Source organism: Triplophysa dalaica, chromosome 3, assembly GCF_015846415.1.
Source record: "Triplophysa dalaica isolate WHDGS20190420 chromosome 3, ASM1584641v1, whole genome shotgun sequence".
Lineage (NCBI taxonomy): Eukaryota > Metazoa > Chordata > Actinopteri > Cypriniformes > Nemacheilidae > Triplophysa > Triplophysa dalaica.
The window spans coordinates 15,796,946-15,814,761 of NC_079544.1; the positions used below are offsets into that span (position 1 = coordinate 15,796,946).

The following is a 17,816-nucleotide window of genomic DNA, read 5'->3' on the forward strand; positions in this document are numbered from 1 at the left end:
CACAATTGTGTTAAACCGAATATGCAAATGTAATAATGAGCATGTTGAGAGAAATGTAACTGCTCGAAATAGCGGTTCCACCGGACCATCTTTCTTTGACGATACTATTTTTGGATTGCCATGGTTACGGCACACCCATATTTACTGTTTCCACACCAGGTGCACAATGCAACATTAAAAAAAGGATCCCTTTGTAATATAATGTCTTTTGAGTCTTATCTTTGTCCGAAACATGTATGGCTAGTTGACAAATATACTGTACATGTGCCCTATGATGCATATATTTTATATTAATATTTATAATATTAAATAGAATAAGAGAGATTTATCTTCATTGTTAGTTTTTTTTTGTACATTTTGCTGTCATACCATAGGACACATTTACACATTTATTTGTCAAAGCACATTAAAATCCTAATGTTTTAGGACTGCACAATATTAAATAAAAAATTTAATATTTGTTAAATAATGCGATATACGATGTGCGATGTTACGTTTGTAAAATATATTTCAATTTTATAAATTATATAAAAAAATTTGAGATGCACATATATATTGGTCAATAAAAGCGATTTTACACATTATGAACTATCAGCCGATAGTTTGAAAACAGACAAGAAAATGCAATGAATTTGTTCTATGTTTATATAAAATGTTTCGAAAATGTTATCACAAACCACTGCGATATAAACCAGGTAATATTGCAAAAAAATCACTAATTTGTGCAGCCCTAAAATATTTTAAAATCTTTTGAATATGCCTCCATCTGGACAATCCACTGCCTATGATAATTCATATCTTGTGTGTGTTTTATCATTTAGCTGAGAGGCTTAAAATTAGATCTGACATTATGGTGAAAATAGCAAGTTACATTATAGCAACTTAAAGTTTTTTAATTACTGATTCCATTCTACTGAGAAATAAGCATTGTAGCCATCTATATATATATAAATATTTAAAGCTCATGTGCATTATTCTAGATCATAACATGGGATGTAACAGTGTCTTGGATCCCTGCTTGAAACCTGTGTCCTTAAAAAGTGCCTTCATACAAAAACACTTTCTGTAAAGTAATTGACCCAGTGGAAAATGAGTCAGCTGCAGCCAGTTTCGAACACAGCCTTTGTGAAATCAGAATGCATTCAGTTACCAGGAAAACATAATCAGAAACAGGATGTGATGTGTGAATGATGGTTTGATGGCTGAGCGTGACATGTCGGTATGAGAAGTCTTCAGCTCAAAACCTGATATAATCCCTTTTGAATTGATAATTGATGTCTGTGCCATCTCTAAAAATATACAGGGATTAGCAAAAATGTCTAACCTGAAAGATAAGTGTCGTTTGAGAGCACGCTTTCCGTGCACGACCATATGAACAAAAAGTTCACCCAAGAATGAAAAGTTTAGCATCATTTACTCACCTTCCACATTAGAAAAATATCAAACCGGAGTGTGAATTAATGATGACAGAAACTTTCTCACATGGGTGAACTATTCCCTCAAAAATCTGGGACTGCAAAATGTAGAGTAATTCCTCATGTCTGACCTGCTTTACTCTGGGGCGTCCTGGTGAGAACTTCCTCTTTGAGATAGCTGGCTTGCCCATGCCGATTTTTGGAGTGAGTGGTATGAAGGTTGAAGAAGGCACATTGCTGATGGCTTCTGCTGGACCAGCATGGATCTGAGGAAGGAGCTGGGATTGAGACCCCACCTGACTAAATAAGGGTAAACCCTCAGGTTGTCTACACGGGGATTGCTTGAACATCGTCCTCTCCTCCACCAGCGAGCTCAGCTTGGCCAAGCTTCGCTCATCACCGTTAATGTCCATCTCCTCCGCGTGGATCTCAGCAATCGTGTCGTGCTTCCGCACCACAACCTCCATTTTCTCTTCCTCGACTTTTTGAACTCCTACTGAAATCTTAGCAGCTGTAACCTCAGGGTCTACACAAACTCCATGCGCCTTTGTAGAAGCTTCCTCCGTGAAAGAAACCTCCATGGGTTCTTCCTCATGGGAAGCTGGAGTTGGCTCTTTGGTGGGTGATTGGTTAGTTTTCAGCACCTCCTGGCAGGATTTGCTGTCATCCTCATGCTGGGAGATGTTTTCAGAGAGTTTAGTTGACATCTCTGGAGGTTTCTCTGTTTCAGTGGATGTCATGAGCTGCTGGACTGTGGACGTCTCTGGAGCTGAATCCAGTTTCCGCTGACGTGACTCTGAATCCTCTGGAAGCGTTGTCTCCTGAGGAGACGTGACTGCAAAAGCAAGAGGCAAGATGAGTGACAATAACGGCAGGGCTCCCAAAATAACTCGACTAAGATTTACAAAGACACAAACAGAATAGTGTGAACACAATTCATGAACATTCAACACAATCATGAGGAATAATAAATAAAAACATATTTTCACCTTTTTTCATGCACAGCTTGACTGGTGAAGCACATGTATTATTATTGAAGGAAACTACCAAAAGCTGTTAGTTACACTAATTTTATGTGTTGCACAAGATCTTAACTCATTAAAAAATATATATATAACCTAAACAATAAAAACTGCAGGCTTTTTCACTTGCCAGGTAATAAAGCAAATGATATATAATCTGCCGTCACGGGGGTGTTTTTATTGAGAATTGTTGTGGCGAACCCACTCATTTGCAATTCTTCATATTGGTTAAATTCTGATGTACTGATGTACATTTGCATTTATTCATTTAGAAACCTCTGAAGCGTGTAATAACTAAAATGTTATAAATCAATTATGTATTCACATTCATTAATTATGTGTGATTATATTATTAATTTTCATTTTAATTACATGAGTTTCATTTTTAATCACTCCCAACTGTCAGATAGAGGGTGTAGAATCTCCACCAACATATCCACAAAGCCACCATTATAAAAGTAATGTTGGTTTCAATTCTATTCAAGACATTTTAACATGTCACTAAAATGAAAGAATATAGATGGAGTACCTGACGTGCTTTCATTTTCTGCGCTTTTCTGTTCCGTTCTGGATTCTGGCTCGGCTGCATCGCTGGTAGCATCTGCACCAATTTCTAGAAAGAAAAACGACTCGAGTAAATAGAGAGTCTCAACTTATGCAATCCAAACTGCTCCGAGCACTACTGGAAACAATTACAGGATTGGAAAACAACTCAACAGGGTAGAAAATGCTGGGGAAAGTGTGAACGCATGCACATGCCGCCTGTGTGTTCTTCAAGAAAAAACACTACTCAAGAGAATACAATCGCTTTGAGCACTGCACACACACTGATGGTAAACCACACCTTCTATTGGGGCCAATTATCGTTTGTCATATATATACAAGCTACACACTTGATTTATGGCTTGGACTGCTTTATTTTACTCCGATTGTCTATAAAATTGCTCCCTTCTGCTCAGTTCAAAGAAAGCAACTGATTTTCACAGACATAAACCTATGTAACCCTCAATGTTGTGGATGTAATCACATTAATCACCTTATATTTTCTGCAGGAACCGATCATCTGCCCTGTGTCATCAATTCAGATCAATACAAAGCAATTACAGGGTGATTTGCCATCTGGACAGATCACAATTTTGTTAGATCTAGATCTGTGACTGCTATAATAGAGAGAAGATATGAACATAACACTCTCATTCTCTCTCCGTCTGATATTCAGAACATATTTTTAATTACAGGAAAATCTATTCTTGCTGTGATGATTAATAATGTTACACACTTCTGGGTAATAGAAGATACTTAAAGGTGAAAGACAGTTATCAGACACATTGATTACCTCTTATTATGGCCAAAATGACCCTAATACAGTTCTAATGGTTCTATCAAATCTTTTTAAAATCAAATGTAAATTATCCGTTGCTTAATATTTTTAGAACATGTAAAAATCATCCTTGTATTTTTTAAGTTAGATGCAGCGTTTGAATTCAGTTAATATAGTAAAACAGCCTATAAATTGTGAAATAAAAACCATGTGATGCACACATTACACTAAGTATATAATATTTGCATTCATTTGCATGGGATAGTTCACTCCAAAATAAATTCTTTGATTATTTATTTTCCCTTTTAAGGTTGTTCAAAACCTGTTTGAGTCTTTCTTCTGTGGAGTGCAAAAGAAGATATTTTGAGAAATGTGTCCATACAATGAGGTCAATGGGGGCCAAAGTTGTTTGGTTACCAATGTTCTTCAAAATATCTTCTTTTGTGTTCTGCCAAAGAAGGAAAGTCATACATTTTTGGAATGACATTATGATGAGTAAGTGTTAAAAGAATAAAATTTTTTGGTGATCTCTTTAATAACGGCTGTATATTTACATTTATGCATTTGTCAGACGCTTTTATCCAAAGCGTTGCATTATACTATACATTGTATCTGAGTATGTGCCGAAGCCATGATCTTGTGTTGATAGCGCCATGCTCTAACCACTGAGCCACAGGAAAGCTATATTGGAATATCCTCATTTTTAATATACATTTTTATTTGATACATCTGCAAAGAAAACTTCAAGCTCGAGGTCACCTCCATCCATCTAGACCAGCAAACACAGCCAGCAAACCAAGTCTCTCTCATTCCTAATGCATCCAGACACATTTACTTTCACTCACTTGTGAACAGTCACTCTGTAAGTTCATGACGTGTTGTCCCAGACATTACGCCCACTTCCATAACCGCTAAACAATGGCAGGATTATACAGTAGGGGTTGCATGAACTAGTCGACATTAAGGGCCTACTCACTCTGTCCAAATCAAACCACGACCCGGGCACGTTTGATCGCAAAAGCCCGGTTCGATTGACTAGTGTGAGTGCTCGCAACCACACTGGGGCACCGTTCACTTACTGCACCCAGGACTGGCTGGAAGAAGTGGATTGGAGCGCGGTTTGGTTTTGAAAAGGTGGCAGTATGAGCGCATGACCTAAATTATGCGACTGTCAATTCCTCCCCGAGATTCAGCGCTCATCGTAAAAACATCAGATACACAGCACACTTACACGTGCAGTCATGTGTCGCCGCCGCCAGAACTACCCCAGATATTAGGTTTGTCAAACATAATGCAACGCTTTGTATAACGATCGGCTTTATGATAATAAAGTACGCGAGGGTGATTTTACTCTTGTATCGCTCTCGTTCAATGACACCATTTAAGCAGATCGGCCTGTGCAGCACGGACATGAAGGTAAACACCTCTAATAAGCCCCAACCTGAACATTGCTATGGATTCCGTTGTGCTGAGAGGGATCGCTTTGTTTATGTTACTTCGAAGCAGAGGCATCGTAATGATGAAAGGGTGACCGGGTGTAAATAGTAAAGAGCATGTGAGTGCAGGCCAATGGGCGAGTGGGGACAATCGCGCACGGGCACAGTTGAGAGCAACCTCGGCTATATGTGAGTACGCCCTAATGCTCTGACAGCTTGATGTTGACTAGTCGCGGGTCAAGTCATTTTTACACTGTACTTTTAAGAAGAGGCTGACTGTTCCAAGAGAGCTGCGTGCCACGCGGGACGGATGTCATTTTCAGCTGCTTCAGTGAGATTCTGTAACACTCCCGGGAATAATTTATGTTATCTTGTCCTGCTTCAGCACGCATCGCTCACAATGTGTCCTGTTTTTCGTCTGCAACATTCACGATTTGTTCTGACGCTGCAAAAGCTTACAGGTGACGTTAAAGCCTAACGTTACATAGATTCACGAAGTACAAAAATATCATTTTTGCGCACTGAAATCTGAGGTCATTCAACCCCTACAGGACTGTGCGTATGTTAAATATTTTTGCTCATAGCACTGGTGCTTGAGAGTTTAAAGTTTTGTAGCACAGGCCAAAAAGTTGTAATACAAGTATAAAAGGTCTGTTGTCATCACATGAATAGGCAAGTAACTGACATAAAGATCGATAAATTAGGGCCATATAATTTTTTGTTAACCTAAATTTGTTTTCATTTTTTCAAGTTCTGTGTTTTTCATTTTTTTGTATACAATAGTGGTATGAGACGAGAAGTTCAGTCACACAGACATGCAGAAAAGCCAGATAACATATTTAAATAACAGGATTCCACATTCGCGGAAACTTGCGAAAAAGACTAAAACTAAATAAAGTAGCGGTGCAGCATTGCTCAATGTCACACACAAACAAGCGCAATGACAAATACACCTGCCTAACTGTATCGCACGTGTGCTACACTGGCTAATTTATTCTTAGATCATACCAATTTTTTTCTCTAGCACGTGCGACACTGTACAGCCCTGATACATTACAAACCCTATATGTCACGACATACAAGCACAGTTCTTCAAGCTGTGTGCAACATGAGCAATGTAGATAACACTGTACAATAAAGTTGTATTTGTTAACATTAGTAAATGCATTAACTAACTAAGTGTAGTTTTCAGCGATATGTTAGTTACTTATGTTAGTTCATAGTGTATTAACTAATGTTACCATTTATAGCGTTACTTTAATTTTAGTCATTTGATTTGAATAAACATGAACTAAAATGTGCATGTTGCAATGTAAAGTTATGCAAAAAGAGAGAAAAGTAGTCCAAATAGATAATAAGTAGCAAGATAATCAACATTCATCTCCTGTCTAGATTATCAGCTCCAGACCAGCAAAAAACAGTTCCAGCAAAGTCCAGAACACCTTGTCAACCCACATCTACAGTACATACACTAAATACAGGCACATTTGTTCAAGCCAGCCTGCTTCACCCTAAATCACCTCTAACCCAGCATGAGATGGGTCCAGATCTCATCATTCCAGCCGGAGATTTGCACCCTCATGTTGTTAAGGGCCTGTGGGCAGCTGGTCCCCTAAAGGTTGGGGAATTGAGTTACTGACACTGTGTTGGAGATTTATAGTGTGAGAGCGGGGTGTTAATGTACAACACACCCAACGATGTCTGATCAAAAGACTGGGACGGAATATTACACACAGAGGAGATTTTCAAGAATATGAAACTTCCATTGGCACAGATTTATAAACTAGAACGGTCCTCAGTTTTTCAAAAAGAACAGACACTCTAGTGCTGGATAAAGGCAAAAAGCAAACCCCAAGCCAACACATGAGTATTAAAGTGGTGGTGCTGATGTGGAACAACACTTGTTTTCATTTTTGCACCAGTGATGCTTAGGATTGGGGGTGGAGTTATGCTGGGTCCACAACAAACATGAACAACCCCGTTCCACGCTCTTTATTACTCGCAGGTAAAAGTTTGTTATCTTCGCCTGAGTGATGTGATCTCACAAATATTTTCAGCCTTCGGAAAAGACGAGATTGACGCACGATTCGCATCATCGCTCCGCCTCGCATCTATATGCATCGTTGGATTAACTTTTTATGTGAGAGTGTTTCTAGGGGTCGACCGATTATAGGACTGGCATTTTTTCAATTATCGACATCGGCTATTTTAAAAGCCGATTTGCCAAAAAAGTACTTTAATTTTGAAATTCACTATTTGGCTCTGATATGCAGCCAATGATTTAGTGAGAGCCTTCGGAACACGGCACTCTAGTCTGTTGTCAGGAGTAATGCCCGCCCTCCACCCATCTGATTTGTTGGGAGTCACAAGTCCGGCCAATCAACCCGGGAGGCTGAAGGCACTGGAAGAATTGGACATTTGCTAGTTTGAGCTGCTTCAGTGATAGCGCATCAGTTGACGGAAAGGCATTAGCACATTATTTTAAGTCATGCCAATCACAAATACAAACCATTTTAAAGCATCATGTACTCGCGTGCTCTCAGAAGAGGATATTCAGTCTGTGAGTTCAGGCAATGCACGCGCCTGCACACCGGACACAGGCGCCACTCAAACTGCTCTCAATAAGTTTCAGATTAAGTTATTTTTGCAATTTATTACGCATAAATGTTCAAACACGTTATAATGCCCGCTTGGGGGCGATTACACGTAACCACAGTCGGTTGTCTTCAGTGAGTGTCTTCAGATCTGTGTAATAAGCGTTTTTCCTTTATGTCTTAACGTGCAGCCATATCTTTTTTTATTACTGTGGAGAAAGACTTAAATACGCCAGTAATTTTGGTCATACAAATAAGACTAATACATGATTCGAAACTGTGATTGGTCTTTTCATTATCTACAGAATGTTTTGCTTTTGTAAAACAATGACAATATTGCCGTCTCTCTCAGCGTGCGTCTTTCTGAAACGTGTCATTAATACAGATTTAAAACTCTGAATTTAAAAAGTTCTTTGTGATTTAAAAGTTCTTTGAATATAGGGGTCATATGACATGGCTAAAACTAATATTATGGTTTGTTTTAGATGTAATGTTATGTTTATACACGATTTAAGGTTAAAAAACGCTTTATTTTCCACATACCGTGCATGTTTGTATCTCCTCTTTGCCCCGCCTCTCTGACACGCGCTGATTTTTTGCAAAGCTTTATTGCTCTGAATATCGACGTGTGTTATGATTGGCCAGTTAACCAGTGCATAGTGATTAGTCGAACACTGCAAGAGTGAAAGGGAAATGTAACGCCTCTTACCATATTTGGAACTTCATGTTCCGAAGCAATTGTACTGACAGACAGGTGATAAAATGTCATCGTGACATCCTTATATCAATCAGTTCGTTTTTAGTTGTCCCATCTTTCGGCATGGCAACCAAAGAGTATTTCTTTTTGCAACGAAACACACAGCGTCTCCGCAACATGGCTGCGATGGTGACTATACAATGAGATTTACAAGTATGCCCACCTTACTCACGTGAACATTTGGGCGGTCTTAGTCAAATGCTAACACGAACTGACATAGATTTGTGGGGGTGTGGTTACACAAGGCGTTTCAGGCAGGTCTGGGTTCTTATTCGCTTTTAGATAGAATGCATCTTTTGTTCCGACACTTTAATTTTAGCAATTTTACCAACAGAAAAACACGTATTAGCACCAAATTCCGCTTTAACATTACATTTACGCATTTGCCAGACGCTTTTATCCAAAGCGACTTACATTGCGTTATCCTATACATTTATACATAGGTATTTGCAATCCCCTGGGATCGAACCCACAACCTTTGCGTTGTTAACACAATGCTCTTGGCACTTAGGTAAAGGAAAACATTGGTGACTCACAGCAGCACGTTTAAGAATGCAGCTCCTCATTTATGACTTTATTTAACTACACAAAATGTACTTTCTGGCATAATCTTGTGTGTTTTGTTCAATCAAGCACGAAGAGAAGTTGATACTGGTGCGCTGCCTGGCAGATTCTGACGCAGCCTTTAGCCCATGTGATGACCAGACGGGACCGTTGTCGCATTGCATTGAGCCGTGTTCCACAGCAAGAAGCTGGCAATCTATACTGGACGTGTCAATACAACCATTTCAAATCACGGCAAAATAGTTTATAGGCCTTTATTTGAAAAAGAGGGTGATTATATAATGTAACGCTAGACAATGACAGAAAAAACTGATGTTGCATAAATGGCGTAAAATATTTTAACGTGTTAATCTGAAAAAAATTATCGCATGACATCCGTTAGTTTTTATATGATTCATATCACACAAAATTATAGGAACTAGATACCTTGTAATATAGTTATGTGAGATCAGGGTGGTTCAGCTAAAGAAAGGATTTATGGCATAGCATGAAGCTGACTTAAATATTACAGAAGTTTCATTTTTTTGTATAAGAAATGATGGATAAAGTAGTTTGACCTCATCCACATCTTATTTTTTGTTGCTACATAAATAATATTATAAATTCATAATAACCAACTTTTTAAAGTAAATGTTGTAAGTATCATACACAGGAAACAGTACATCTTACAAACGGCACAGTTTTTATGGTATAGCGAAATCTCTACTAGGTGACATACTGTACATCATCATACGTATCCTTACCACAGTACTCATTTACAGACAGTGGTGTGCCCACCGCAAATCAAAAAATCTCTTCAGGGGAGACGATATGGAAACCACATGGATCACATGGGCAAGCATCACTTTCAAAGAGTCTCTGCATTACACAGGAAAACTAGGCCAAGGCGAGTTTCAAATAGCCCTTTCCACCAGACCAGTACAGATTAATCCAGCCACATCTTAGGCATGTGGGCCTATGGGATACATTGGCCTACACTCCACTTCCAAATCATGTGTCTGAAGTTTTGAAGTTCCTCTGTGCTCATGTATCAAAGACTCTGGGCTAAACTCACGGTACAATTGTATGGTAAATGAATGCTATAAACACCAAAGCCAAAACTGAGCAAGAAAGACTATAAAATGTTATAAAACATAAAAGATTCAATGCAGGAGCTATAAAATATCACAAAATCACAAACGAACCCCCCAAAAAATATGAATCCAATGATAACATTCCAAGCCGTAGCAATGCTCACTATATTAAGATGCTAAGAAAGACTTACCAGTCACTTGTTCCTCAGATGTTTTCACCTCTTCACTCTGCATTTCACTGCCAAGCTGGAGAGATTCTTCAACTTTGGCAGGTTCAGGATCTTCCTTTGCCGAAATCGGCTGTGCTTCTTCTTTAACGTCAACATACGACTGTATCTTTTCCTTGGTTCCTTCTACAGCCGTGCATGCAGAATCTGATTCAAGTCCGGCGTTTGTACAGATAGAACATAAATGATCTCCTTTGGACTGGGCACGTGCGTGGCCTTCAACTGGTTGCTCACACTCTGGGTGGAACAGCCTAAAAAAAAAATCACCACATCAAACTCCAACCATTTGGATTCTGCATCCAGAATTTGTGAGCTAGAGGAACGTATATGAATTTTATAGGTGAATTACTCTTAGAATTGATTCAAGCACTGCTTTAGAAATGTACCTTTTGCAGTGACGGCAAGTAAGTGGCTCTTTGTGGACGTCAGGATCTACATCAGCAGGACACAAGCAGCTGAGGCTGGTATCCTGTTGATCCGCACAGTTTTGGCACAGCAGGCTGTTGTGGTGCCACTGTTCACTGCTCCGTGTGCCACACTGCACACACATCCGACAGTTCTACAAGAAAAGGACAGTCATTAGATCTACTGCATTACACAAAGTGACTGGAACTGCACCAATGTGGAAATTTAAGGCCGAAGTCGGTATTCGGATGATACTCCATACCACAGATTTACATTGATTTCATTTCTTTGTTTCGATGAACATGGAAAAATATATTTGAAAGAATTCTTGTAACAAAACAGTTCTTGGCCACCATTGTCTGCCATAGTAATAAAAATAACAATGGTAGTCAAAAGTGCTTGTTTGCACTGTTTGCTTTCCTACATTCCTCAAAATAGCTTCTTCTGTGTTTAACAGAACACAGAAATTTATAAAGCAATTTTTCCTACTGTGGTAGTCAGTGGTGGCCAAGAATATTCTTCCAAATATCTTTCTCTGTGTTCATCAGAAGAAACTTATAAAGATTTGGAACACTTTGAGGGTGAGTAAATGAAGACAGACTTTTCGGGTGAACTGTCCCATTAAGCAACATGCTGTAGTTGTAAATATCTTTCTGAATTGAGTGACCAATCCATGCATCACTAGAAATCTTTTATTGTGACATTTCAGAGTCTGTACCTTACACCTCCAGCCGTTGGTGGGAATAGAATCCATAGCCGGCTGTAAGCAGTAGGTGTGATAGCCTTTGTCGCACATATCACACACAAGCATCTTAGTATCTTCTCCCAGCTCCCTGAAGGACAGAAATCAATTATCCCTTTGTACAACAGAATAAAGTATACATAAAGTATTTGTGTTTCAACAACGTTTACACACTAAAACTAAAATAATAAAAACACACAAGCTAATAAAGAAGCACTTAGAAATGAATGGCAAAGCTTGGCAGCGACTCACTTGCATGTCTGGCAGACTTTACACTCTGGGCACTGCCAGCCTGCCCTCTTCAGAGGAGTGACGCTGATGTCCAGACACATGCCGTGGTAGTGCAATCCACAGCTGGTGCAAAAGAGCTGGTCCAGGAGATCCCCGGGGCTGTCACACAATACACAGTTCGCTTCCTCTTCATCTGTGAGAGAACACATCTTTGAGCCAACATGAAACCAAAATGACCCTATTTACTTTATTTAAGCGTAACACCCCATTACTGGTGTGCCTTTCTCCAAATATATATATATATTTTTAAATATTTGTTCAAATTTAGCTGCAACTCTTCAAGAACTTTTTACTGTGTGGTGACACCACAAAATTATCTTTTGACCCCCCGAATGATCAATTTTCTGTGAAAAGACAATAAACATTTTAAAAACGAAGTTTACTCAATCTCACATTTGCTGACAGCCAGCTGAATGTGCTCTGTGCACAGGACAGAACGCCTCCTGAAGTCCTGAAAGGTGCCAGTGGCCCCCGCACAGGGGTAATGGTACGAGCGATCACACCCCTCCTCACAGCACTTGATGGATGCTCCAAGGCGCTTACAATATGCACAATGCTATGAAAGAGAAGAGATACACACTTCCATTTACATTTAGCAGACGCTTTTATCCAAAGCGATTTACAGAGAGTTCAGGGATCAATTAGCGATATGTCATACAGGAGAAATACATTAGGTGCTAATACAAAGTTACTAGTTTCAACAAAAGCCTTTTACTCATTTGTCTGTCAAATATTCACAGAAGAGATGGGTTTTAAGTAGTTTTTTATGTTTTGAGGAATGTGGTTGACCGGACTGAGTTAGGAAGAATGTGCCACCAGGAAGGAGTTGTGAAGGAGAATGAGCGGGAAAGCGAGCATAGTGACTTGAATCTGATACCGGCTTCAACTGGTAGACAGTGGAGAGATAAAAAACGGGTGTCACATGACACATGAGGGCTGGGCAAAAAAATCAATGAATCTTTTTTTTTTAAATGCGGTCAAATCGATTTTATTCTTTCATATTTCTGCAACCACTCAACATTCATTAACCTGAATGTTATTGCTTCTACTATCCACTAGATGTCACTTTTCCTATTACAATGGGGGAGGGGGAAGTGATGTTATAACAGGAAGTGAATGTTTCATTCATTGCTGGATTAACATGGCGGATGCAAGAGCGGAACATCAGAATCGATACCCAGCCCTACCAGCAATGCGGTTTTGATGATGAAACATGTTAAGATTTAGGTGCCATCAATTACTTTAACACGGTCTATTGCATTCAAAGACAAATCTAAAAAACATTATATGCATTAAGAACTCATCACATAATCGACATGTAACAAGTAAAGGAAAGGCAGAGGAATCTATACAACAAGACATCAAAACTGACAGTGTAATGTCTGTGGTCAGGCTAACATTGAGCTGTGACAACCCACAATGATGACAGACTGACTCAACTGCATTTATCCCATCAAACTAGTAATCCACCACAGACCACAGAGAAGCTGTTACACTGTCCATCATCCTGTCACAAGTCTTTCACAACACTCTTATTATAGAGTATAATAGGGTTCAATTGTAAAGATGACCTATGGTGATTTATGACCAGTGTGTAAGTCTTTAGGTGGCTTATCATGCCAGTGCTTATGTTGTGATGTTTCATTTACATTCATGCATTTAGCAGACACTCTTATCCAAAGTGATTTACAGACCATTCCTTTTTTAATACACAATATAGTTTATCATTTTAATGTTGACATGTTGAATGTTAAATGGAACTAATCCATAAAATAAAATTTGCATCAAAAAACTAGCAAATATAGCTTAAATGGATAGTTCGCCTAAAAATAGTTGTTTACATCCATCTTGTCCTACTGCTGCAACTTCCATGGAAATTTGCTAATTATGAGTAAGTTACTACTGAATTGTTGGATGGAACGCCCGGTGCCTTATCCGCAAATGTTTCATGCGATATTCCAGTTTTGCGCATAATTTATACTCACAATTTTGGATGGAACATACATGTCACAACATAGCTAATAAAAATCCTGTCGTCGTTTAAATGTATTTATTCCAATGAACACAAACGAAGACATTTGAAAGAATTGGCAATGTTTGAGGCACAATTGACTTCCATAGTAGGAAATGAAACTACTTGTAGTTCTGGTAGTCAACGATGCCCTAGAAAGGTTTCTACATTCTTCAAAACATCTTCAACAGAACAATGAAATTTATAAAGGTATGAAAAAACTTGAGGCTGAGTAAATGATGACATCATTTTCATTTTTGGGTGAATTGTCCCTTTAATGCACATGATCCTGGACCTTTCTTGTTTAAATAATAACCAAAACATGGATCTATCATTATGGCAAACATATGATGAAGCGACAAATGTATTTATTTTTGGTCATAAAAACATATCAGTCCATCCCTAATTAAAAGCAGTACTCCCCAGTGGTTGGGGTCAATACCCGCTGTGAAGAAAGATTTCTGTGATCAACACCGCAGCCGGAAAACTACTGGCAAAAATGAAACTAGGGCATCTTCGCCCAACACACCATACCGTAATAATTAATGTTTACAAAATCAGCCCCGTCACCTTGGCAGCCCAGCAAAATACAAAATTTCTGTATTTCTTGCCAAGCTGTACCTTCACAGCGATTAGGCGATGACCTAATAAACATTTAGTGAAAGTAAAAAAAAGCTAATTACACAAAGCTCACAAATCGCACATCTACAGTGACATCTCCATCCTGTATAACTCCTGCCAGGTGAGTTCATTAAAAATGAAGTTCCAGACATTACATAATGACTCCGGTGATCTGCTTTTATTCTACGTACCATTCGGTATTCACTGCAGTAAACTACGACAGCTTTCTGAATATGCCTAAAACAACAATAAAGCCCAGCGTTCCTGTTTTCTATTTGGATCGATCTGTTCGGAGTCTCAGACTGTCCGTCATACAGCCTTAATGAGCTGCTCAGAAACCAGCTGTCCACTTAAAGTCAACCAACGTTGAGATGAGCCTGGACCTGACACACCGCCGACCCTCATGTTTACAGCTGCTCTCTTCATCTCATTAAGCGTGCATTTACATAAACCTCACAGCGTAAAGAAGTGTCGAATCTTCCTCCAGCTTCGGGTCACAGAGAATTTTACCCAGAAAATAAGGGCAATCACAAGCAGGTTCACAGTTATACAACCCAAAACTGGCGTTAAACGTTAAATGCAGTGTTGCTGCTAATTCACAAGATCAAATGGTAAAGGGCTATTAAGGAATGCGATCTGTAGGGGTTAGGGGGGTTGTAAGTGATGAAGTTGATGATGTCACAGCCGAGAGCCGTGACCTTTTCTCTTTCACAGCTGATCAGCGGCAACCTTTAGCAGCCGGTTAGATCCATCCTCCGACTCCATTTGTGTATTACACAATCAGAGGAGGTAGCAGGTATATGAACAACCACGAGAGGTTAATGTGGTTATAGTTACATTAGACAGCTAATAGGCAGGGCATATTTACAACACTTTAGGCGCTTTGACAGCTGGGATGTATGAAAAGTGTGATGATAGAGTATAGAGGATTGGATTTACCGTAATATGTACATATTGTTCAAGTGGGGTAAAAAAACGTACATGAGAAGTAAGTTGGTAGTGGTTAGTGACCTTGCTGGTTAAACCAATAAAACTAAAGATTCGCTTTATAGGACTAGTTGTTATAATCCCACTATTTCAGCACACATGTGTGTAAAATAACAAAACCTAAAAAAAAGATGGTTGTCATACTTAAAAACCTAAAATACAGCCACACATTATAGTCACTATAGGCAACTGCACTTTGGCACAGCCATTAAAACCAAGCTGAGCATTTTAACCCTCATTTACATAACCTTTCAAGTACTCTGGTGAGGTGATGTAATATTTGCATAAGGTTTACAGTCATTATTTTATTCATGAGTTCTACCGCCGATACCAGTCAGCTAAAGAAGAGCTATCCCAGCATACCTCTGTGCTCCCTGAGTGGATGGCTTTGTCCACATTTAGCAGTGATTGATCCTCCGCTTGACACACAAAATTCGACCACGACACGCAACTTTGATGGGCCCAGCACTGACCTGCGGGCGAAAAAGAAAGGCAAACGATTGCATGAGAGTTTTAAGGGAATATTTCACAATGTGGTGAACATGTCGTCATCATTAAATCATTTTGCTCAAAGCCTGAATTATTTTCTTCTGTGAAACACAAATAGAGATGTTAGGCTGAAATATTTGTTTTTTTTCCTAGATAAAAGCTTCTAAAGGAAAACAACAGCACCATTATAGTCCATATGACTCATGCACTACATTCCAAATGATCTATAGCCATAGTGTACTTTTCGTTCATCTTCGATTTCTTATATTACGTGAAAGAAGCACTTTTATAACCTACTACAAATTAGAGACTAAGCAAAACATTCAAGATATTTATGTTAAACTGTATAAAGAGTGCTTACCCGACTCATCGAAGAGAGATCGGACGTCAATGTCGTCCGGCAGACCGACATGGTGGAGCTCGTCCCAGAACCTGCCACTTGAGTCTTCAGCAACAACACTACAGAACAGACACATTACACAGGTCAGTCAAGATAATGATAAGAAAATATAACTTTATAATGCAACCACTCCACCCATAAAGTATTACGGCCAATCATACATGATCCAAAATATATTTGTTATTTTCTTGTTAAATGTGGAACCTTGCTTGGTCTGACACCAGCGTATTTGCAAAATCATATAATTGCATGCAATTCTAAATATTCTCAAAAACGAATCTATCTTTGGCGGATCTGCCCTCAAATTTCCTTCCTTTAATGTTTGGAATCATTTTCAGAAACTAAGATCGACTCAGCTTTTATTTCAATTCTTTGGAAAGACGCCATGCATAAGTCTCTGTTTTTCTCCAAGGATTATATGTTTTATGCAATAACAGACTACAGATATTTTGCTACTGTCTTTATTCTGTGAATATGCGGGGAAGGACATCTTCTCTGTCAATACGCTGCTGTATGCGCTGCTCTGAGCCTTTCAGATATTTAGACTATTTATTTGATGACAATTTTTATTAATTGCTAAGCAGACGTCCTTGGCTGTTGTGTCAAACCACAAGCAGTTTTCAGGGCGTCGTACCATGACATCGCATTAAGACACTGTGTCAAGTTGAAAATAGTTCCAATTTTAAAAACATGTCACATTCAATGAGTGCACCACTAGTTGACTCTGAAAATATGCTGTTTTGTACAGGTCATGCCCTTTTGTAGTCTCTTACTTGTGAATAAGAATCATGTTCTTTTAATAACTAACAATGAGCAACATATTTCCACAGCATTTAATATGCTTTGTTCATTCTGGTTAATACAAATTATGTTAATACTAATGTTAACAGTTACAACTTTGAAAATGAAAACTTGTATATATAATATATAGAGAATTAACACAGGAAAGATATATAAATGTGTACACACTCTGACTACCGGTCCTCTACCATCAGCCATTGGCACTGGGAGTGTTCATTTATTCTTGACATTCAGCAACTGGGGGGGCTTTGACTCACAGCCATTTTAATTTAGGCATGGGGTGGGGGGGGGTTGGCGGTGAGGCGGTGCTGATTGATTAACCACTTACACAAAAATGACTCATCGTAAACACATCACGGGATAAAAATGCATCCATCACATCACACTCCCGCGTATCTCATTAAACCCCTCCTCTATCCATTTGCCAGGACGGGTGACATATACGAGGGGTCAACAGTGATTTTTATGACGTTCTGTATATTCCCATGACAACAGAGGGGAGTCAAATAAAACAGATTTACACGAAACTGATGTGTCATTACTTTACCTAGAAGCAGTAATTGTTACATTTGAAATGGCTTTTTGGTAGTTCGTTTGGTAGTTCGTAAATTAAGTTTCTGTTTTTATTATCAAAATGATATACACTGAAAACAAAACAAA

At 38.9% G+C, this 17,816-nt stretch overlaps 1 protein-coding gene across 8 annotated transcripts in view; it reads right to left on the bottom strand.

The window, feature by feature from the left end:
* Positions 1 to 17,816, bottom strand: part of kmt2cb (lysine (K)-specific methyltransferase 2Cb) — a 90,313-nt gene that overhangs the window by 39,778 nt on the left and 32,719 nt on the right. For all 8 annotated transcript variants that reach the window (XM_056744351.1, XM_056744352.1, XM_056744348.1 and 5 more), the window contains exons 6-14: positions 16,317 to 16,414; positions 15,830 to 15,939; positions 12,241 to 12,403; positions 11,809 to 11,980; positions 11,533 to 11,647; positions 10,796 to 10,968; positions 10,374 to 10,660; positions 2,967 to 3,050; positions 1,547 to 2,250 (exon numbers count right to left, since the gene is read on the bottom strand). In XM_056744351.1, the coding sequence (XP_056600329.1) occupies positions 1,547 to 2,250; positions 2,967 to 3,050; positions 10,374 to 10,660; positions 10,796 to 10,968; positions 11,533 to 11,647; positions 11,809 to 11,980; positions 12,241 to 12,403; positions 15,830 to 15,939; positions 16,317 to 16,414 (1,906 nt within the window). The remainder of the gene's footprint in view (positions 1 to 1,546; positions 2,251 to 2,966; positions 3,051 to 10,373; positions 10,661 to 10,795; positions 10,969 to 11,532; positions 11,648 to 11,808; positions 11,981 to 12,240; positions 12,404 to 15,829; positions 15,940 to 16,316; positions 16,415 to 17,816) is intronic.